This window comes from Theobroma cacao, chromosome 5 (genome assembly GCF_000208745.1).
Source record: "Theobroma cacao cultivar B97-61/B2 chromosome 5, Criollo_cocoa_genome_V2, whole genome shotgun sequence".
Classification (NCBI taxonomy): Eukaryota; Viridiplantae; Streptophyta; class Magnoliopsida; order Malvales; family Malvaceae; genus Theobroma; species Theobroma cacao.
The window spans coordinates 38,745,799-38,765,779 of record NC_030854.1 but is presented as its reverse complement, the minus strand read 5'-3'; the positions used below and the strand labels follow the sequence as shown (position 1 = coordinate 38,765,779).

General features: G+C 33.2%; 4 protein-coding genes across 9 annotated transcripts; 1 reads left to right on the top strand and 3 right to left on the bottom strand.

The window, feature by feature from the left end:
* LOC18600553 (ATP-dependent DNA helicase Q-like 1) lies at positions 1 to 4,034 on the bottom strand. 2 transcript variants are annotated; one of them, XM_018120857.1, is made up of 11 exons: positions 3,875 to 4,034; positions 3,313 to 3,674; positions 2,918 to 3,178; positions 2,457 to 2,620; positions 2,243 to 2,339; positions 2,111 to 2,154; positions 1,505 to 1,619; positions 1,066 to 1,419; positions 470 to 694; positions 256 to 376; positions 1 to 166 (listed from the first exon to the last, which is right to left on the bottom strand). In XM_018120857.1, exons 1-10 carry the CDS (start codon positions 3,987 to 3,989, stop codon positions 269 to 271), a joined length of 1,845 nt encoding a protein of 614 aa, XP_017976346.1. In that variant the 5' UTR covers positions 3,990 to 4,034; the 3' UTR covers positions 1 to 166; positions 256 to 268. The 2 variants fall into 2 exon arrangements, with proteins under 2 accessions (XP_017976346.1, XP_007031117.2); XM_007031055.2 differs by having other exon boundaries at positions 1 to 376.
* On the top strand, positions 4,881 to 5,240 carry LOC18600552. The gene has a single exon (XM_018121104.1). It carries the CDS (start codon positions 4,881 to 4,883, stop codon positions 5,238 to 5,240), a length of 360 nt encoding a protein of 119 aa, XP_017976593.1.
* LOC18600551 lies at positions 6,217 to 12,592 on the bottom strand. 3 transcript variants are annotated; one of them, XM_018121623.1, is made up of 12 exons: positions 12,556 to 12,592; positions 11,147 to 11,214; positions 9,933 to 10,104; positions 9,097 to 9,778; positions 8,890 to 8,974; positions 8,599 to 8,686; positions 8,053 to 8,237; positions 7,641 to 7,773; positions 7,220 to 7,356; positions 7,037 to 7,111; positions 6,791 to 6,910; positions 6,217 to 6,712 (listed from the first exon to the last, which is right to left on the bottom strand). In XM_018121623.1, exons 3-12 carry the CDS (start codon positions 10,078 to 10,080, stop codon positions 6,629 to 6,631), a joined length of 1,737 nt encoding a protein of 578 aa, XP_017977112.1. In that variant the 5' UTR covers positions 10,081 to 10,104; positions 11,147 to 11,214; positions 12,556 to 12,592; the 3' UTR covers positions 6,217 to 6,628. The 3 variants fall into 3 exon arrangements, with proteins under 3 accessions (XP_017977112.1, XP_017977113.1, XP_007031112.2); XM_018121624.1 differs by having other exon boundaries at positions 9,933 to 10,081; XM_007031050.2 differs by lacking the exons at positions 11,147 to 11,214; positions 12,556 to 12,592 and having other exon boundaries at positions 9,933 to 11,126.
* LOC18600550 (exopolyphosphatase) lies at positions 12,422 to 16,676 on the bottom strand. 3 transcript variants are annotated; one of them, XM_007031046.2, is made up of 7 exons: positions 15,474 to 16,676; positions 14,809 to 14,982; positions 14,534 to 14,575; positions 14,362 to 14,442; positions 14,151 to 14,270; positions 13,110 to 13,189; positions 12,422 to 12,970 (listed from the first exon to the last, which is right to left on the bottom strand). In XM_007031046.2, the coding sequence occupies exons 1-7, from the start codon at positions 16,578 to 16,580 to the stop codon at positions 12,880 to 12,882; spliced, it is 1,695 nt and encodes a 564-aa protein (XP_007031108.2). In that variant the 5' UTR covers positions 16,581 to 16,676; the 3' UTR covers positions 12,422 to 12,879. The 3 variants fall into 3 exon arrangements, with proteins under 3 accessions (XP_007031108.2, XP_017977114.1, XP_007031109.2); XM_018121625.1 differs by having other exon boundaries at positions 13,085 to 13,189; positions 15,474 to 16,675; XM_007031047.2 differs by having other exon boundaries at positions 13,085 to 13,189; positions 14,151 to 14,210; positions 15,474 to 16,675.

Genomic DNA, 19,981 nt, shown 5'->3' with positions numbered 1-19,981 from the left:
TTAGATTTTGATACAGTATATAGGTTACTTGCAATGTACACAAACATGCATATGCTCACTATGAAGTCCTCAGACAATTATCACAAGGATTTGAACAATATTTACAGGCCTTTTCTGTCAAAAGACTCTCCAAAGTGTTCAAGTAAGATTTGACCCGGCATTCGTCCTGGAAAAGAAGACTTTCAGCATAAGTAATAAGTTCTTACATAACTCCCCCACCCCCTACCCCCAAGCTTAGTTGCAAAGTGTACAAACATGTCTATGCTGATTAGGAAGTCCTGAGACAATTATCACAAGGATTTGAACCATGTTTACAGTCTTTTCTGTCGAAAGACTCTCCAAAGTGTTCAAGTAGCATTTGCCTCCGGCATTCATCCTGGAAAAGAAGACTTCCAGCATAAGAAATAAGTTCTTACATAACTCCCCACTGTACCCCCCAAGGGAGAAAAAGGAAAGGTCACTGACAAACCTTAAGTTCACAGTATTGTTGCATTTTCTGAGCTTGAGCCATGGCTGTTTTAAAGCTTTTGCTTTTAGAACCTTGCCCATTTCGTAACATGCATACAACCCGACTGAAATCCTTCTTCTGGTATAAGGCAATGCATACAGCAGGGCAATTATCTCTTCCAGCCCTTCCAGACTCTTGATAATAGCTTTCAATTGATTTGGACATGGTGTTGTGGATAACAAAACGCTGAAAAAGAAATAAAAAGAAAGGAATTAGTCAAGTTCTATAAAATAATGGAGCAAAAAAAACAAGATTTTGAACCCCACCATATCAGCTATTACTCAGTGGTAAACATACCAAAATACTGCTTACAATTAAATCTTGAAGTGTTATTTTTACTTTAAAAATCCACCATTCCGATTGATGAAAGTAGGAACATTTGTGATTGTCTCAAACAAAAGTAATTTTTCCATATGAATCAATCACCATAAAAGAACTTTTTGTTCATGATGCAGTGTCTAGCGTGCTCTAATCACACAAGTGGAAAATGTGCACAGCCTAGTTTTTAAAATATAAAGACAAGATAGGGAAAAACTGTAGATCTTATCTGGACTTACAACATCTGGTTTGTCAATTCCCATCCCAAAAGCAATAGTTGCACATACTATTTGGACCTCTCCTTCATACCATTTCTTCTGAACAGTTACTCTTTGTCGAGCTGCCAAACCAGCATGGTAATATACTGTCCTAATCTTGCATTTCTCATTCAGAAAATTTGAAACCTCAGCACATTCATTTTTTGAAAGGCAGTATACAATTCCACACTGATTCTTAAAACGATCTTGCAGAAGCTGACCAAGTTGCTTTAATGAATCCTTAGCCTTCCCAATTACCTCATACTTCAAGTTGGGTCTATCAAAGCTTGTCTTGAGGACTAGAGCATGGGGAATTCTCAAAGCATTTAGAATGTCCTGCAAAGGACCAATTGAGACAATAAGACTTACTGTTTATACAAAAAAACATGAAAAAAAAAAGTTCAACTTCAAGTCTTATTACCTCACGAACTGAGTGGGTGGCTGTGGCAGTCAATGCCATCACTGGAACATTTGGAAAATGCTGCTTAAGACATCCTAGACCTCTGTAGTCTGGACGAAAATCATGTCCCCACTGGCTGGGAAGAATAAGAGCAAGGATTTTCTTGTTATAACCAATTTATGTAGCAAATTACATAGATCAATCATTGATGTTCGCTGCCATGGCACATAATATTTATCTCCGAGGGGATATGGTTAGCAAGATGTATTGCTTGCTTCGGGTTAACTTAATGCTAGTCTTAGCAAGCTTCATAGAATGTAGGCTGACTACTCTCAAAAAAATGAAACAGGGAATCCCGTTTGTCCATTCAAAAAAAGAAAGCAAATAGATGAAACAATAAGGTTTTTTTTACTCATTGACAGGAAACACTGGTAAACTTGTGAACAAAAATAAATGTATATAAGAACGCAACAAAAGGCTTCTCCTATTAGCAGTCAAAAACACAGATCCTATGTAATTCTTTTCATGCTTACATACCAAATATTCTAAGAATATAATCAGTATACGCCCATCATAACCATAATAATGACCCAAATTTCCATAACATATACCAAGAAAAGGGCATACCTGACACAATGCGCTTCATCAACAACAAAACCTGCCAATTGTCCCTACATGAGAGCAGAAATTACATTAGCAACTGAAATTTTCAAAAGCTTAAAATCCTTCAAGGGTCAGTAGGAACTCAGGTAAAATCACCTTTCTATGCAAACATTTCAACACCTCAAGAAATGATTGGTTTCCAACAACCCTTTCTGGAGTCACATACAACAGCTTGCATGATGGATTATCTTTCCTACAAGCATGAAACGAAAACATAAATAGGAAAGCTAATATATATCCAAGAAAATTTTGACAGTAATCAAGTATCTAAAAGTTCAAAATGATCTTTTCCTGCCAAATATTAACTTGCCTTAGTTCTTGCAGGACAGCTGCTGCTTGGGAAGCAGATTGTTGAGAATTCAAAAATGTAGCTGGTATTCCAAACTTAAGGTTCAGCGTAATTATCTGATCCTGAATTAAAGATAGTAAAGGAGAGATGACCACTGTAACACCAGGTTTCAAAGTCGCTGGAAGCTGTGCCAAGCATAAGATAGATCACATTGTTGTAAATAAAGAAGAAAACAAGTCTACTACCCCACACCCACAANGGGGAAAAACAGGTACACCACATTGAAGTATCTAAACAAAATCCCAACATTATCGAATTGTACATTCTTCCGTATTCATTTCAACTAGTAAGATTTAAGAGTCAAAATGAGTGCAATATTCAATGTTTAACTGTAAAAGCCAGGTCTTTTATATATTCAGTTCTGAATTTTTGGCAAATTTAGTAGAACCTACTTGACAAATATCATCAGTAAAGAGTATGACCTGATAACATAGACTTTTACCACCCCCAGTAGGCATGAGAATGAAGCAATCTTGCTTCACCAAAGATGATTTACAAGCCTGATGCTGCAACGGTCGAAATGATCTGTTCCCAAAGATAACAACATTTGCTAATTCAAAATCATCCAAAGCCTGTAATTCTTCGTAACTTAGAGTCCCATGTCCACCCATTGATGTGGTGGAGAAGTGCTTTTTGCCAGAAATTGATGAAACTGAGCCTTGAGTCACACTAGTCTTAGAACCCTTCAAAATCAAAACCAACTAATTCAGTATCTTTAAGCGTCTTAACTCTTAATATAAAACAAATGAAATGTTCTGCTACAAAGCTATAAGGATACCCCTAATACTAAAAAGGTTCTACTGATCAATCTTCTTACCACGCAACTGCTTTGATCCAGACGAGAAAAAAGGGTCGAACTGTCACCCTTTTTCTTTGAAATCCGCAAGTCCAAGACCTCATCATCACTAGAAGAATCCAACTCCATGAAATTTGTTTGTTTCTTTCGTTCAGGCGAGTCATCGATGATGTTAATATAGATTCTCTCGTTCCTATTGCTATCGATTTTACCATTGCAAAGGGCATTTTTGTCAAACATATTGTTCAAAGCTCCACAAGCTTCTGATTCCACAGCCTGTAAATCATCATCCCAATCCTCGCTGTCTTGCATTGTCTCAGCCAACGCTGCCAGAAAATCATCGCCACAATGCTCCACCGTAATAAAATCCCGGCCATCATCACCTTCACAAATTCAAACAATTTTCAATCTCGTACATATTTAATTTCTCTTCTTTCAAAATTTGATCCATGATTTTATTTATCAATTTTCCAAAAGAATCAGTTTTTCTTCCACCGAATGAAAAAAAAAAACCGAAAAAAATAGTTCAAATGTAACAAAATAAAAAGAGCAGCAAAAATCAAAGGGAAATGGCGAGAATTACCGTAGAGAGAGATCAAACGATCTAAGCTCTTCTTCGCTGATTGCTCGTCGAAGCCGAACTCGAGAGCCAAGCTCAGTAACCGTGCTTTCTCCAGCTCGAAATCGTGACCGTTCATCTCTGCTCCGACGACGATGATTAATTTTGTGAGTATTTTTAGTTTTTTTTTTTTTTTTAAATTGAAGATGGTGAAACTGAAATCTCCCGCGCTATTTGTGCATCCGGCGCGTTATCCGTTGGGACTTATAGCAACGTTGAGGCCAGTAAAACGACGTCGTTTCCCTCTTTTCATTTACCACCTTTTTATTCGTTTTAAAATGTTTTTAATTAATAATGCTAAAATTATTATAAATAGAGAAATAAGAAATTCGATTCATCCTTTTAAAAATTCATAAAAGCTTGACATGAATTCTTATTCTTTTGCAAAATACATAGATTTAAACATAGAAAAAAGACAACAAATTTTACACTTTTATCTCAAGTTTTAAGTTTTTTTGAAATTTAAAATTCATGAGTCGTATAATTATTAAATACATTTATACATACAATCAAATAAGAAATACACCAGATTTTTTTTCTCATTTTATATTAATTATTACATGATCACGTCATCAAATTATATAAATTTAATATCAATTAAATTTTTTTTAATTAATATTTTCTGTCTAATTATGAAAGTCACAAAATGAAATAATTCAAGAATTTTTATTAATATTTAAATCAAAAAAATTATTGATTATCCAATTTTTCATTACCTTAAAATCAATATTGACCATTAACTATAAAGGGAAGCCCAAATAGTTTGGTCTCAGCTTAATGCCTTCAAACACCTGTTCAAAACCAAAAACCAACCTTTCATATCTCCACCTCTCTTTCCCGTAATGAATGGATTTGCATTCTTATTCTCTTCATCTCTCGCTTCCTCTCTCTTTCTCTTTCTCTCTCTCTCTCTCAGCGAAAAGAAGAAAAGAGAGAGAGAGAGAGAGAGAGAGAGGGAGGCCACCGATAGATGGAAGAGTACTTCCGGCGGCCCTCCTATCGGCCTGCAGCCGCAGGAGTCGGCGGCAGGAACCCTGAGATCAGCGATTCAAACATGTTAAAATACGTGAACAAAGTTTACTTCGGCCGGTCATCTCAGCCGCCAGCCTTGGATCCATCTCCGTTCGATCGAAAACAAAATGCTAAGAAGAAGAGGAAGGAAGAGTCTCGTACAACGAGCAAGTCATGGTGGAACGAACCCAAGATGAAGAGGAAGAGGCGGCTTGCCAAGTACAAGATGTTTGCCCTTGAAGGGAAACTCAAAGAGTCTCTAAAGAAAGGGAGCAGATGGATCAAGAAGAAGTATTGTAAGATTGTGCATGGCTACTAATTGAAAGGCAGTCAATAACTATAGTACATCTAAAAATGTGAGTTCTTTTATTCTTCATGTTTTTCTTCTTGTAATCTCCATTTGATGTGCACTTCATTTTATTTATGTTCTTTTTTTTTTTTGGGTTTTTAAGGTAAGTAACAGAACAACTATTTTTGCAGGTGAATCATTATTTTTTTTATTTTTTAAAAATTTATTTTTTTTACCTACACAAATTCATAGTCTGTTTGAAAATTAAACCTAATATCAATTAACATTTGATATCCAGTTTGTATGTGGTGTGATGCAGATGAAATTTGATTAGATGACAGTTAAAGTGAATTTTTACCTTTTCCACGCCTATCACGTGACATTTACAAAATTTGATGACTTAATAATCTCAATTGTAACGTAATTATGTCATCAAATTATGTGGATCAAAAATATTAATTGATGCTAAGTCTGACGATTGATAAATTTTTGGTTACGGATCAAAGACTTGTGTAAGCACACTATAAAAAAAAATACGAGTTTTTTTAATACAAATCAAAGGAAAAGGATTTTTTTTAAAAAAATATAATAAAAATATAAAAACTCAATAGTATAAACTGGCATAATTCAGAGACTTTTTTGTTACCCTTTTATTAGGCCACTTGTAAAAGAAATTTCTCTGTTTTTTCCTTGTCTTTTTTCTTCAGGTACATGAGGAAATTGTAACATATTTTATGTTTAAGAGATATCCATTTGACCAACCTGCATTTCTACCATAGCGATTGCTAAGCTTCAGAAAGTGAAGCCTGAAATAAGAGATGCAATCTATTCTACTCTATCTTGCCCATTTTAACTACCTTTAATGTTCCTTATTCCTCCCTTTGAGATCACAACTCGTAACAAAACCAAATTTAAGTCCTCAAGAAGGTTTTGAGTACCTGTACCGAGCACCGGATATTTCCTGGTTTTTGCCCCGGATCTCTGATTGCAGGCAGAACCTGGGTAATAATAATAAACTTGACAAGATTCCATGAACTTCAAATTAGTCCTCAATTACAAATCTTTGCTCCTAAAATAAATTGTCATCAATGTACAATCATTGAGATTATTGAGTCTAAGACCTAGCTCACTTGAGCAGGATGAATATTTACAAGGAACAAAAAGAAGACGAACAAGACCGGCAGGGGAAAAGATTTAAAAAATGGAAAAATGGAAGAGAGCAAGGTGAGCGATGAACGGAAGGTGAGAGAAGAATAAGGTCCCAAAGGTTGAGCAGACTACCATAGGGACGGATAGCAGATCGACTGATTGCTATGATAGGGTCCCTTTCTCCATGTCAATATCGAGAATATTCACAATCATAACCTCAATGAATTAGTACTACTTTGGTGTAATGTGGTTGGGACGAAAACTTATTCTCATGGCTCATTGTCCTCAACTTCCAACTCTTTTCTAACGTTAGATTCCTTTTTGGACTTCTTTGGGTTATCAATGTAAGAAACCTGCAAAATAATCCTACAATAAGATGCAGCTTGCTATCAATATGCCCCTTGAATGTAGGAGCATGACCATGTACTCACAATGTGGGATTTCCATTCAATTTTGTCATGCCGCTCTGATACATCGGCAGGATGGGAATGATCACGAACATGGAAGAATATTTGAATAAGAACAGCAGCATCCAGAGCAGCATACTCAAGCTGAGCAAAGATTCAAGAAAATGTTGAAATGTAAACACTGACAGTACAATAAAAAGAAACATGATAACAGTCCTTCAAGTAACAGAGATGGGAAGGATGAAGGAACAATCATAAAAATACATATACCTGATTCCGAGTCAATGGTCTTTGTTCCCAGTCGCTATTCCGTCTTGTTTTATTCAAGCCTGCTCCCAATATTTTCTGAGCAGGAATTTGTGAGCAATGAAATCATAAATGGAAACCAAGTTATACATGACAAAGAATTTGGAAGGACAGGAGGCATAAATACCAACTCCATGTTCAGCTTACCTCTGCAAGACCAGAGAGGCCACCTCGGGGATCTGTGAACACATTCTGAATGTCCAGTAGCATATTATAGGACTTGAAACACTCTAAATCTCCATATGATTGAGCTAGTTGCTTTACATCACATTGAAAATTATAACCTACAATGCATGCAGCATGTTTATAAAATGTTACTTAGTATTATTAGAATAATCATGAGATGTTTTAGTTTAAGACAACATGCCTTCCTTTTCATACCAGACAATTATATAGAAATATGTGACACTACAATTGGGAATTTTTTATGCATAGTAAATTAAATGTGTATAAACCAGCATGGTTTTAGATATATCAGACAAGACAACTTGACAAGTGAGATCCTTGTATAAATTGTATCAAACTGAGCACAGAATTTCCCCTTCTTCAACAAGACAGATGTTCATACCGAGTTTTAGAATTCTAGGAGACTTCAAGATGCGAGATAGGCATTTGTCTAACACATCAGGCACATCCTTATATAACTTTATCAAGTCAAAGATGAAAACCATCTTATCTGAAGCTATTTGCATGATAGAAACCTGCAACATGGAAAACTCCATTTTAATGTCTAAGGACAATTAGAGCAGTCATAACATAATGGATAGACAAAAAATGTCAAATTGTTCATTCACTGATGATTTGCCAATGCAAACCCAAACAAACCTGGCACTAATTCCATAATGACTTAAATTACAAAATAGAAGATTAAGACTCATATTTATCGGTTCAATCCATAAAAAAACACTTTTGGGATGGTACATTGATGACAATTTATTTTGAGTTTTCCAGGAAATGGAAGAAGATGATTCAATGCTTACCTTGTTTGGTTTGCTACCTTTTACATAATTGGGTTTCCATTCACAATCAAGGCCCGCAACTTTGGATCCCTCAAGGTTGCATGTTGCTTTACAAAGACCATCAACTTCGTCAACCCAAATTATGTCTTCTACAACCAATTCATTTAGATTTAAAAAGCGACGATGCAGAAAACTAGCTTCAAGTTCTGAACAAAAGCAAAACCAGGAGCATGAGAGTCTGACTTCAGCCTAATTATAAGTCTAAAAAATCTGCTTATATCTACAAGTAGTGCACCAAGACGCACCAGCACATGTTAGTAATCATATTTAACAGCATCAAAGAGAAGCAATATAAATATTGAACAATGTTAAACACCACCCTGGAAACAGCAAGAAGGTATACAAATTTGAGAACTCATGTTGTTCTATATGCTTTTATTATACAGTCTTGAGTGTAGCTTCCTATGCGAACCAAAGCACATCACTATAAGTTTTGGTCCACATTCATAGTCTATATATCATTTTTCTTTATTTTCAAAAACAGGCCCTATTAATTAATGAACATACCTTTTGCTTTAAAAAAACCTTCAAGGGAGTAACGATTGCACAGTTCATCAACCTTCTCTGAATAACCAGCTTCCATGGCCAGATAAACCTAACATTCAGAAATTATATTTTTTAACATGCATAGGAAGTAGTCAAAATCAACAAGCCATGGAAACATACAAACAGATCAGAAACTTGACAAACCATGAGTTGGCAAAAAATAACATATTCAGGCAAAAACTCCAAAGCTCATTTTGATCTTAGAAAGACTTACTTGTGAAAATGATATCATCCATGTAAGAAGATGCTTACCAGATACTCAACTAATTGTCTGTTACCATTTGTCTTTGACTCTGCAACATCCCAGCATGCTTTTTCTGCTAGCTTCTTTAATGCACTACAATATTGTAAAATAGTGCTATAATATTATCTGTTTTTAACACCTCTGCTCCCAACGTCTTTCTGGGGTCAGAGGTGGACAGAGACATATTGCCAGCATGGAGACTAGTATCTAGGTACCTTTCTTTGTACTTGTGATGCACATCTGGAAATTCTTGCAGGAGATTGTTCTTCTTTATAATCACATAAGCATTCTTTAGCATGTTCCTGTCAGCGTACTCCTGGACGAGTATGGATAACATTGGCTTCCCCATAAACATTGCCCACTTCTCTGCTGCTCTGAATTGTTTTTTCTCCATCATTTTGAGAAGAAAAGACTCCCCAGATTGACGGATAGAGAAATGTTCTAACAGATTGACTGCTGTCATATATGACTGTGATTCTATCAAACCAAATATATACTGCTCAACAAATATCTTTGCACTGTCAGACCTACAGTCATTCTGAACCTTTAATTGGGATAGAACTTTCTCAACATCAGTCAACTTGACATCAAAAACTTCAAGTATCTTCACAGCAATCCTCTCATCATGGTCAATGAAACCATCAATAATATAGAGAAATAACTGTGCAGCTAAACTTTTTGCTTCCAAAGAGTCTCCAGTGGTGGCTGCTGTTTTTAGAAAACGATGAAGAGCAGACACGATCAAGTGACTGAAACCTTCACAATATGGCCCAAATATGGGCAGGATATAGAGACAATAAGCAACAAAAGTAGCTGGGCCAGGTTGGGGAGAATTATGTAGAACATGGCAGACTTGTTGTTGGAGAGCTCGGAACTTTTTAGTTGCCTTCAGGTTTCCTGTCAAAATCATCTATTGAGAATCAGCACAAACAAGAACAAGGCAGGGATAACTACTAAAACAAAATTAACTGATTTCTTGCAGCAAACTAAACAAGGGAAAACTTTTCCAAGTGAACAACAAGATCAGCAATAAAAGGAAGAAAAACCTTACCATGAAAATAACATTCTTTAAGAAGGTATAAGAACATGACCGGAGGAACATAGGTCAAATCCTTAAAAGCATGCACACATATTGTTTCCGTTTGGCAAGTTTTGTCCTTCTTGACTTGCAGCTTTATAGCTTTTTCCTCAAATCCCATGCTAGAAATGCACAGCCAATGTTACTGAAGTGGATATCCCAACAAAAGAAAAAGAAAACAGTTAGCTCAAAAAACTCATATCATTATATGTTATTTTTTATGTATCATTCTGCGTCATTAGCTTCTTTATTGGCCAAATCCATAACAGCAACCATAACCATACCACTTGATGCATAATTAATCCAAAAGATCAACCTCCCTATGCAAAAAGAAAGACCTTGCTAAGCTAACACCATGTCAAAGCAAACAAAACTAAACAAATACATTATACAATCAAATTCTAGATCCAGGGAAGCAAACAACAATCCAAGCAAGATTTTCAACACCGATTTCATTCCTATTCTTTTTTTTTTTTTCTTATTTCAACTTTTTCCCTCCACTTTCTCACCAACCAAACAAGAAAATTACAAAACTAAATTCTTGATAAAAACAGAATTGAACAAACTTCAGCGTACTCATACAAACAAATACAAACCAATTCAAAGCAAACACAACAAAAACATATACATTATACAATCAAGTTCCAAATCCAGGGATACAAAGAAACAAATTCAGGCAAGCTTGTCCACACCAATTTTATTCCTATTCATTTTCTTCGTTTTCAATTTTTTCCCTCCATTTTCTGACCAACCAAACAGAAAAGTACAAAACTAAATCTTTTATCAAAAAAGAATTCAACAAACTCCAGCGTGTTCATACAAACAAATACAAAGCAATTGACAGTTGACTTATAAACACTCCGAAGAAAGTGAATACAGAACAAAACTATTTTAACAAATCACTGATTAAGAACTCAAAGCAAAACGACTCGAAGCCAGCAGCTTTGTGAAGTTAATCACAAACTCCAGTTCGGTTCAAAGAGAGAAAATGCAGGAAAAATGGAAGAACTCAAAGCTAGAAACCTGAAAAAGCGAAGCAAACTAGACAATAGAAAAAAAAAAAAGATTCAAGAAATGTATCCTTCTGTTTTCCTTTGTTTTTCCCGCGAACCAAACATGTTTCAACAGAAAAGAAAAGAAAAAACAAAGAGAATATTCAATGGAGGAAAAAACAAAAACAAACTCACCCACTTTTTTTCTTTTTTCTTGAATTTTTGAGAATCTTTTTGGTTCTTTTCCTTTCGCTTTCGTTTCTCTGTGCAAAATAAATAAGAATTTAAACCGGTAGGTGTGTAATACCCCGAATAAAATCATAAAATATTAATATAACAGTATCTACTAATTACTAGAATTTATTAAATATCTAATTAAATAACTTAAATAATAAAAAAATATATTAAAATATATTAATTTTATATTTATTACTTATAAAAAACAAATACTTAAATCTCATAAATTATAAATTTTTTAAATTATATATAATCAAATTTGAATTTAAAATATCATAGATGTAATATCCGAAACTTATTCGAATTCAAATTTAATATTAAAAATATTCAAATATAAAATATTCAAATTTTATATTATCGGATTAAGTGACCAAAGATACCAACTACATATTATAAGAGGTTGATGAATATTTATAAGAGAACTCAAAAAATAATAATTATTATAAAATAAAAGTCATAATAATTCAACAAAAAATGAAATAATTGATAGTTGACTTATAAACACTTTAAAAAAAAACGAATACAGAAAAAATCTTTTAACAAATCACTTATTAAGAACTCAAGCAAAGTATTCGAATATAAGAGGCACTTGAGCCTTTATATTTTCAGGTCGAGTAACGTAAATATTTATAAAAAAAATTAAAAAATAATAATAACTATTATAAATTATAAGGGAACCAAAAATAAAAGTCAAAAAGAAAGCCCGTAATGGCCCACCAGATCTCAGGATTACGCCGGTCCTTCGAAGATTCAACCGTTTTCTTTTATGAAATGACCGATAATTTTTTTTTATCACAATATATTAAATAATTATATTATAAAAAATTCAAAATATAATATTCTCTTCGTCTCTTTATAAACCAGTTCAATCGTGATGATTATTACAAAATTATAAAATTTTTAAAAAATATTTTTGAACATTTTAAGTTCATATAATATTTTAAAAAATTATTATTAAATCGAATTCATTTAACCGAAAAATGAAATGAAAACAAACGAAATAAGCCAAAATAGTAATGTTTTAGAATGATTTAAATTTTTTTTTATCATCGAAAAGTAAAAAAGAATGAAGCTAAATTTAATTTTCAAAAATTTATAATACATGAATAATAAATTTTTTCCCCAAAAAAAAATGCAAGCATAAAAGGATTTGCTGGTGTAATGCAGGCCATGTAAGCTTGTGGATAAGGTTGGTTGCAAGAGTCATAATCAAAGGAGTTGCAACTTGACGCCTAACAAGCAAGTTGGCTCTTATGGAGTTAACCTCAGAACCTGAATCAGGGGGTATTTTGCACCTGGGTTAAAGCATTTGAGCAAATATGAGTCTTATATGTATGAACGATGATTAAAGGTATATTTACACATACTTAACGGAAAAAGTAATAGAGGCAAGCCCAATCAGAGAGGAAGCTAGTTTTCCTGTTGAAGATCTTGAGGTTTTCCTCGAAATAGTAGGCGATTAGTGGTGCGGTGCAGTGCAGAGAGGCTTTGTGTTGTTAAGCACCCTCGATGGCCTCACATTCACTGGAACTGCCACAGACAAAGAGGAGGAGGGTGTTCAGTTGGTGTGGTGCCTGTCAGCTATTAGCTCTCAGAGAGAATTTTGATGCAAGGGGAGAATATCATGGACCCTCTTCATTTCTGAGATAATCCAATAGGAACCACTTTCAGGATCTGGGTTCAATCAAGAACTAACTGGCAGCTTTCTTGTCAGCAACTTTCATTTTCATGGTTAGTTGAAGAGAATGATGGTATTTGAACAAACAATTCTTGCTTGAAAACCTGAACAAGGACGAAGAGTCGGTGTCAGTGCTGAAGAACGTTGTTTCTGTTTGTGAACTTAAGAATGAAAAATGTAACATCATAAAAGGATAGGTAGAACTTAAAAGACTTTGCCTTTTTAAAGTATTCCAACTCATGCCTTAGTTCTTTCTCAAATTTATCAGCGGTACATTGCTCATCACCAGGCAAAAGAGTCTGACCCCTTGCTTCCCCAAGAACCTGTAAAGAAACAAACGAGATCAATTCCAGTGAAGCTTTGTAGAATTGATACAACTGAAAGTTATGACAGCCTTAATTTCCAGTATTCTAAAGTATATACAAGGAAGAAGCATAGAAGTCCAAAAGATTGGTTTGACACCTTTGTTTGGCATTAATATAACTAATACAAAGCAAAAAGCAGGAGACGCCAAGCGATGAGTGCCAGCAGCTAGGCTAAAAACATGTTAAAATCAAATTTATCAACTCTCCAAATGACTAAGACACTCGGCATGGTGGTTCCTCAGTATTATTTCATTTCCAACCTATTGGCTTTATTTACCTGCCATTAATCATTATGGTACGGGGAATTGGAACTTCTGCTCCTTTAAGGCCCCTTAATCCTAAAACAAAAGCCTTATTATGTACCACTCAGTGAAGTTGTTAAGGATATCTAGCATTCCAGCTATATCCACCAGAATCATTTTTCAAGGAGAAGCAATAATCATATTTATACTATTCGGGAAAACTTTTTTCCCAGAGGAAATAATAAATGAATCTTAAGTTAAATATGCTTGTAAACCTCAAATCTTGAAGAAGTCAGAGAAACTAAAACATTTACCTTTGATAGCATAATGGAAAACAGGACTTTGAAAACCATTTTTGGTATATGCATAATTTGTACAATGTGTTACTGTGATTAGAACAGCATGTGTCAGAGCTACATATGACATAGAAAAGTGTGTTACTGACAAACATTATTTTCCATTTTCCATGATTGCAATGTTACAAAAAAATGTACTGAACAATGTCACCACAGCTTTAAATTTCCCTGAGAAAATGGGGAATGCTTAATCAACATATTATGTTATATAGCACTCTAATACCGATTTGAGATATATAAAAGGGAAACAACATGATACATGAACTTTGCAGAAAGTGACACAGAACATATTTAATGTCAATATCAGATTACTCGACATACCAGCTTGAAACCGTCATGAGAATGTGAAAAACTCATGTCTTTGTAGCTTATGTATCCATTCTGATGTAATACAACAGATAAACGTATAATTGCACAAAGAACTCCAAATTTCTGCTTTGCCTGAAATAAATATGAAAGATCTTCTGTACAAAAAACCAGAGTCTATTTAAATCACATGACAATCGATCACCATGCATATAGAATAAGGTACCTCGTCTCCAAACTCATTAAATGAAGCATGACCAAACTTAGGTAATTTCTTCCTATGGTGTCTCGTAAGAAGAGCTATTAACTGCAATTTCACTAACAGCTGATGAGAAGAGAGAACATGTTTGAACATCCTGATTAATAACTGAAACAAGATTGATAGGCATACAGTGTACCTTGACCTCCTCAGCACTATATCCTTGAAGATGATTTCCATTCTATACAATAGATCAAGTATGTCAAAAAGTAGAGAACAAAAAGAATCAACTACCATTTATGCAATGCAAGAAATTGAAAATCTATAATCCTAACTAATTATCAATGCCACAAAGTTACTTTGCCTTTTTCAATTTTGCCAAGCAACAGAACTCTTTCTTAGTTCTAAAAAGGTTAGAAAATTTGTCATTTTTTTATAGCAATAGGTAAATTACAAATAGAAAAGAAAACTCACCATGATAATATGATATGACTGCTTGTGGTAACCTTTTTTACCATCAATGAGCCCTATATTGTGAAGTAAACATGCAGCTTCAATATATTCTAGATCTTTGTCATCTAAAGGAACAGCAAGTTTAACTCCATCGTTATCAAGCTCCTTACATTTTTCTAAGCCTTCAAAAATCACCTGGAACAACCATTAGGCAAGTGCATTGACAAACAAGATGATCAGTTTCTATATGTAAGAGAAACTAAAGCCAGCATATTATTCAGCCCTTTAATCATTCACTTGTGCTTTCTTAATGTTGAAACCAAATCTTTGTCATCTAAAGAAACAGTAAGTTTAACTCCATTGTTATCAAGCTCCTTGCACTTTATTAAGCCTTTTAAAATCTCATGGCACAATCATTAAGTTAAATCCATCCACAAAGAAGATGATTATTTTCTTTACTTAAGAGAAGCTAAAGGCAGCATATTAAGTCCCCTATTCATTCACTTTTACTTCTTAATGTTGAAACCAAATCTTAATCATCAAAAACTACCAAGCAAGAAACCATCAAGCTAACATACAATCTAGGAAAGATTAATAGTTTAAATCTTAATCGTTATACTAAAAAATTGCAACTTTACATTAGGAAAAGAATCTTAAAGGTTTAAATCCAAGAGCTTGGCAATCACCCTGGCAATGCTAGCACATTCAGCAGCAGAAGTGATCATGTTTTTGCTATAAATCCCTGTAGTAAGCTGCAAAATGGACCGAAACCGAGCATTTGCATTCAAATCATAACCATCATCAAAAACCTTAGTCAAAGTGTCAGCAATCACACCTTCTCTCAATCCATAACCAGAAACCAACATGTATTCAATCCCAAGCAAATCAAACATCTCCTCAATCAGAATCCCACCAGCAACAATAGACTCTGACCTTTTCTTAAAAAACCTTTCTCTGCTTACTTTCTCCCCTTCTCCTCCATTACACAACCTCTTAACAACACTTTTTAACTCCTTCCTGGTAATCCTCCAATCCCTTTTACATTCCCTAAGCACAGCCTCATTACCATCAAAACCCAATCCATATCCCTTATGAACTGCTCTTTCAATGGCTCTTATAGTCCCCGATGAGCCCACAGCTACTTCAAAGCCAAAGTTTTTAACTTTCTCAACTAACCCAGATTCCTTAACTACCTTCCTGACATACTCCCTCATATTGAAAACTCTTTCAGCTTCTTCATCCCCGAAATCCTGTTGAGCCATTGTCACGTGACCAAGCTTCAAGGACAGGCAATAGTCAACCTTTCCACGTGACCCAATAGCCAACTCACTTGACCCACCTCCGATATCCACATTCAAAACGCACTTATCAAAAACCGGCAAAAATTGAAGGGCACCCAGGTAGGAATACCGGCCTTCTTGTTCACCTGACAGAACTTCGACTTCCAACCCGGTGGCTTCCGCCACCGAGTCGATGAATTGGGCCTTGTTTCGTGCTTCACGGACAGCTGACGTGGCCACGCAGCGAGTGTGGAGAGAAGGGATGCGGTAGGTTTCAAGGATTTCGTTGAATTCTATAAGGGCTTTGAGAGAGTGGTGCTGGGAACTGGCGGAGATTGCCGAAGAAGCCGAGTCACGGCCTAAAACGACGGGTTCTTTGACGTTCAAAATAGGGAGGAATTTACCTGGGGAATAAGCTTGAACAATGAGAAGTTTGAAGGCATTCGTGCCCATGTCAATGGCAGCAAAGAGATTGTTAGCCATGGCGAAGCTTTCTCTTTGTCCTTTACTCATTTCTTCATCGAGTCTCCTTGTTATAGTCAATTGATTGTTTCCTTCTTGTTTTAGAATTCTGAACTTTGAAGGAGAAGCCACGGTCGAAATGATTGAGGAGAAGAAACGGGCTTTATGACCCAACCAAACGGGCTTTGTGCCCCAAATAAATGGGCTTGGGGCTTGGTCTGGATTTAAAGAACCACTTATCCATCTTGGTACTCAAATATTTTTTATTTCTTTAAATTAAATCAGATTTTAATTTTTAGATAAAAAATTTTATGGATTATTAAAAAAAAGATTTTATATGTCAATTTTATGGATTATTTTCACGTGTATTGTCATAAATCTTATATCAGTAAAAGATAAGGTGAGTCTTGTCTATATAAAAATAACTCTTCCATCACTTATCAAACATGTTTTTTGAATTGAAAACGTGAGCATGTGATTTATAGGCTTATTTAAATTTTATTTTCAGAATTGAAGACAATACAAGATTAGGTTCAAGTTTCAGTCTATGATGTTTGATATCAAAGCAAACTTAGATATTCACTAATGTGAGACCCTTATGAGAGATATAAGGGTTGAGATAAACTTAGAGTAGTGTAAAAGTCTCTTTCCTCTACAGATAAAGAGTCAGTGTAATTGGGGCATTACACAATCGAGTGAGGTAAAATATCATGGATCACAATTGCGTGAGGTAAAATATTATGAATCCTACATCAGTAAGAGATAAACACGAGCCTTCGATCACTTATTAGACATGTATTTAGATTTACCTTTCAATTCATGACATTTGATATCAAAACAAATTTGAATCTTTATTGATGTGGGGTCTCTATGAGAAATACAATAGTCGAAGTGGACTCAAACTAGTATAAGAGCCCATTTCCTCCATGGGTAAGAAGCCAATATAACGGGAATGTTGCACAATTGAGTGGGGTAGTAAGAGATATTGTGAAATTTGGTATATAAATATAAACTTTCCACTACGTGCCGTGTATGCATTTTTTTTGGGAATTTGAGTTCATAATTTATAAGTTTACTTAAGTTCTATTTTCAGAATTTAGTGTTGTACAAGATTAAGTTTAAGTTTCAGCTTATGACATGTTGCACTTAAAAACTTATTATTTATTTATTTATAAATAAAAAATTATATATAAAATATAAATGTTTATACAATGTAAAGTTAATTGTCTATAATATAAAGACAATTACAATCAAAAGGCAATTACATATAACAAGAAATTAATATTTCAATTACGTATAATTAAATTTTTTTAATATTAAACTTGTAAATTATTCAAAAATATTAGATTCAATACAATTATAATATTTATTTATGAATTGTACAAATCTCATTAATATTTACAATAAAAATATTTTATAATAAAAGTCGATCCGATACAATTAAAATTTTATAAATTATACAAATTAAATAAATCTTATTAATCTAAAAATATATATATTTAAAATAATAATTTAAAAATAAATTTATTTTCGTCAATCCAATATATATATAAAACAAGAATAGTGGTTTCATTTATTTATTGCATGAAAGCTATGGGGTTTGATCTAGGACAACTTTGAACACGGCAAAATATAAAAAGACCAAAAGTTTGATTTGACAAAATTAGTTCAACAATTGATTGTTGATTTGGGGATTTCTTTTTCAATACTTTTTGTTTCAAAAAAAATCTTTTGGCAAAAAAAAAAAAGAATATGTTGCTTTTTCTATTTTATTTTTCACTTTTTTTTAATAATTTTTTATTTTAATTTTTCTCATGTCTTAATTATATATTCTGTGTTTTTTTATTTTTCAATCAGTTCCCGTGAATAAGTTTTGTTTTTAAAATATGTTACACGGTTGATTTCACATAATAAAATGATCAAATTACTCTATATTCAAAAATTAATTTATATGTTCATAATTTTAGATATTTTAATAATTTTATTAAAAAATTAATAATATAACTTTTTAAGAAAATAAAACTTATCCACATAAAACAAAAACCAGAAAGTCTTATCTAGAAAAAAATTTAAAATTACGAATAATTTAAAAATATAATGAATAAATATGATATTTTTGTCAATTGAATTTTTTTTTAATATCCGTATTTATATATATATATATTTATTTATTTAGCCATTAACTTGGACGTTGGTTTATGAAACAAGAATATTGATTTGATTCGTTGCATGAAAGGTATGGTCTTTGATCTTGAGCAAATTGATTGTTGGTCCTTTGGTCAATAATATATTGCTTTGTCGAATAAAAGAAAATATGTTATTTTGTTCGTTATTTTTTAAAAATAAATTTCACTTATGATTTTTGTGATTTTAATTTTTCTCACATGTTTTTCAATTAACTTCCATAAGTAAATTCTGATTTTAGAATAAATTACACTGTTAATTTAAGGCATTTTAATAATTAAAAAAATTAACAACCTAATTTTTTATGAAAATAAAACTTATCCATACTTGAAAAAAATTAAAACTATAAAAAGTGTAGATAGAGTTTATTGTTTTTTTTAGGATTATTAATTTGGTTGCAATTGCCTTATGTCACTGGTTAAAACTAAAAATAAAGTTTTAAGTAAACCTACAAATTACAAACTTACGTTCTCAACCAAAAAACATGTTTAATAGGTAGTGAAAGACCCATGTTTATACCTAAGATCCATCCTATCTCTTATAACGCTCTTATTGCATTTACTCTTTACTTGTAAAGGAGAGAGACTTTTACACTAGTTTAAGTCTACCTCAACCTTTTTATCTCTCATAGGGACTCCACATCAATGAAGATTCAAATCTGTTTTGATACATTTTATCATGAGCAGAAAGTTAAACCCAATCCCGTGTAACTTTAAGTTTTGAAAGTAAAATTTAAGTAAATCTATAAATCACGGGATTCAACATGTCTAATAAGCGGTAAAAAGATGTATATTTATATACTTAAAATCTATCATATATCTTATTGATGTGAAATATGTTACACTTATCAACTAAACACGTAATATAAATTATGACAAACAAATTATTTGCAATTAAAAATACATTTATAACATAAAATTTCTAAAATAAAAATAAAAATGTATGTAGAACCAAAGATTGCACATATATATAAAACAAAACCGGGAGACTTGTCGAAAGAATATGCTTCCAAAGAGAGGAACAGACTTCATAAAATAGTTTGATTTTTTGAATTCATGATGACTCGAAAGTTTTCTTTCGGTTCACATATCACTATCCCAAACATTTTAATATTAACAAAAAATAAATAAATATAGTAAAATGAGACCATAAGTTCCAGGAATTTTCATGACCATGAATTTTCTGTGAAAATTCCTTGCCATGGAAAATTATGAGAGTGAAAATGCCATGAACTTGCAAAGAATTCAACATGAAATACTCAAAACACC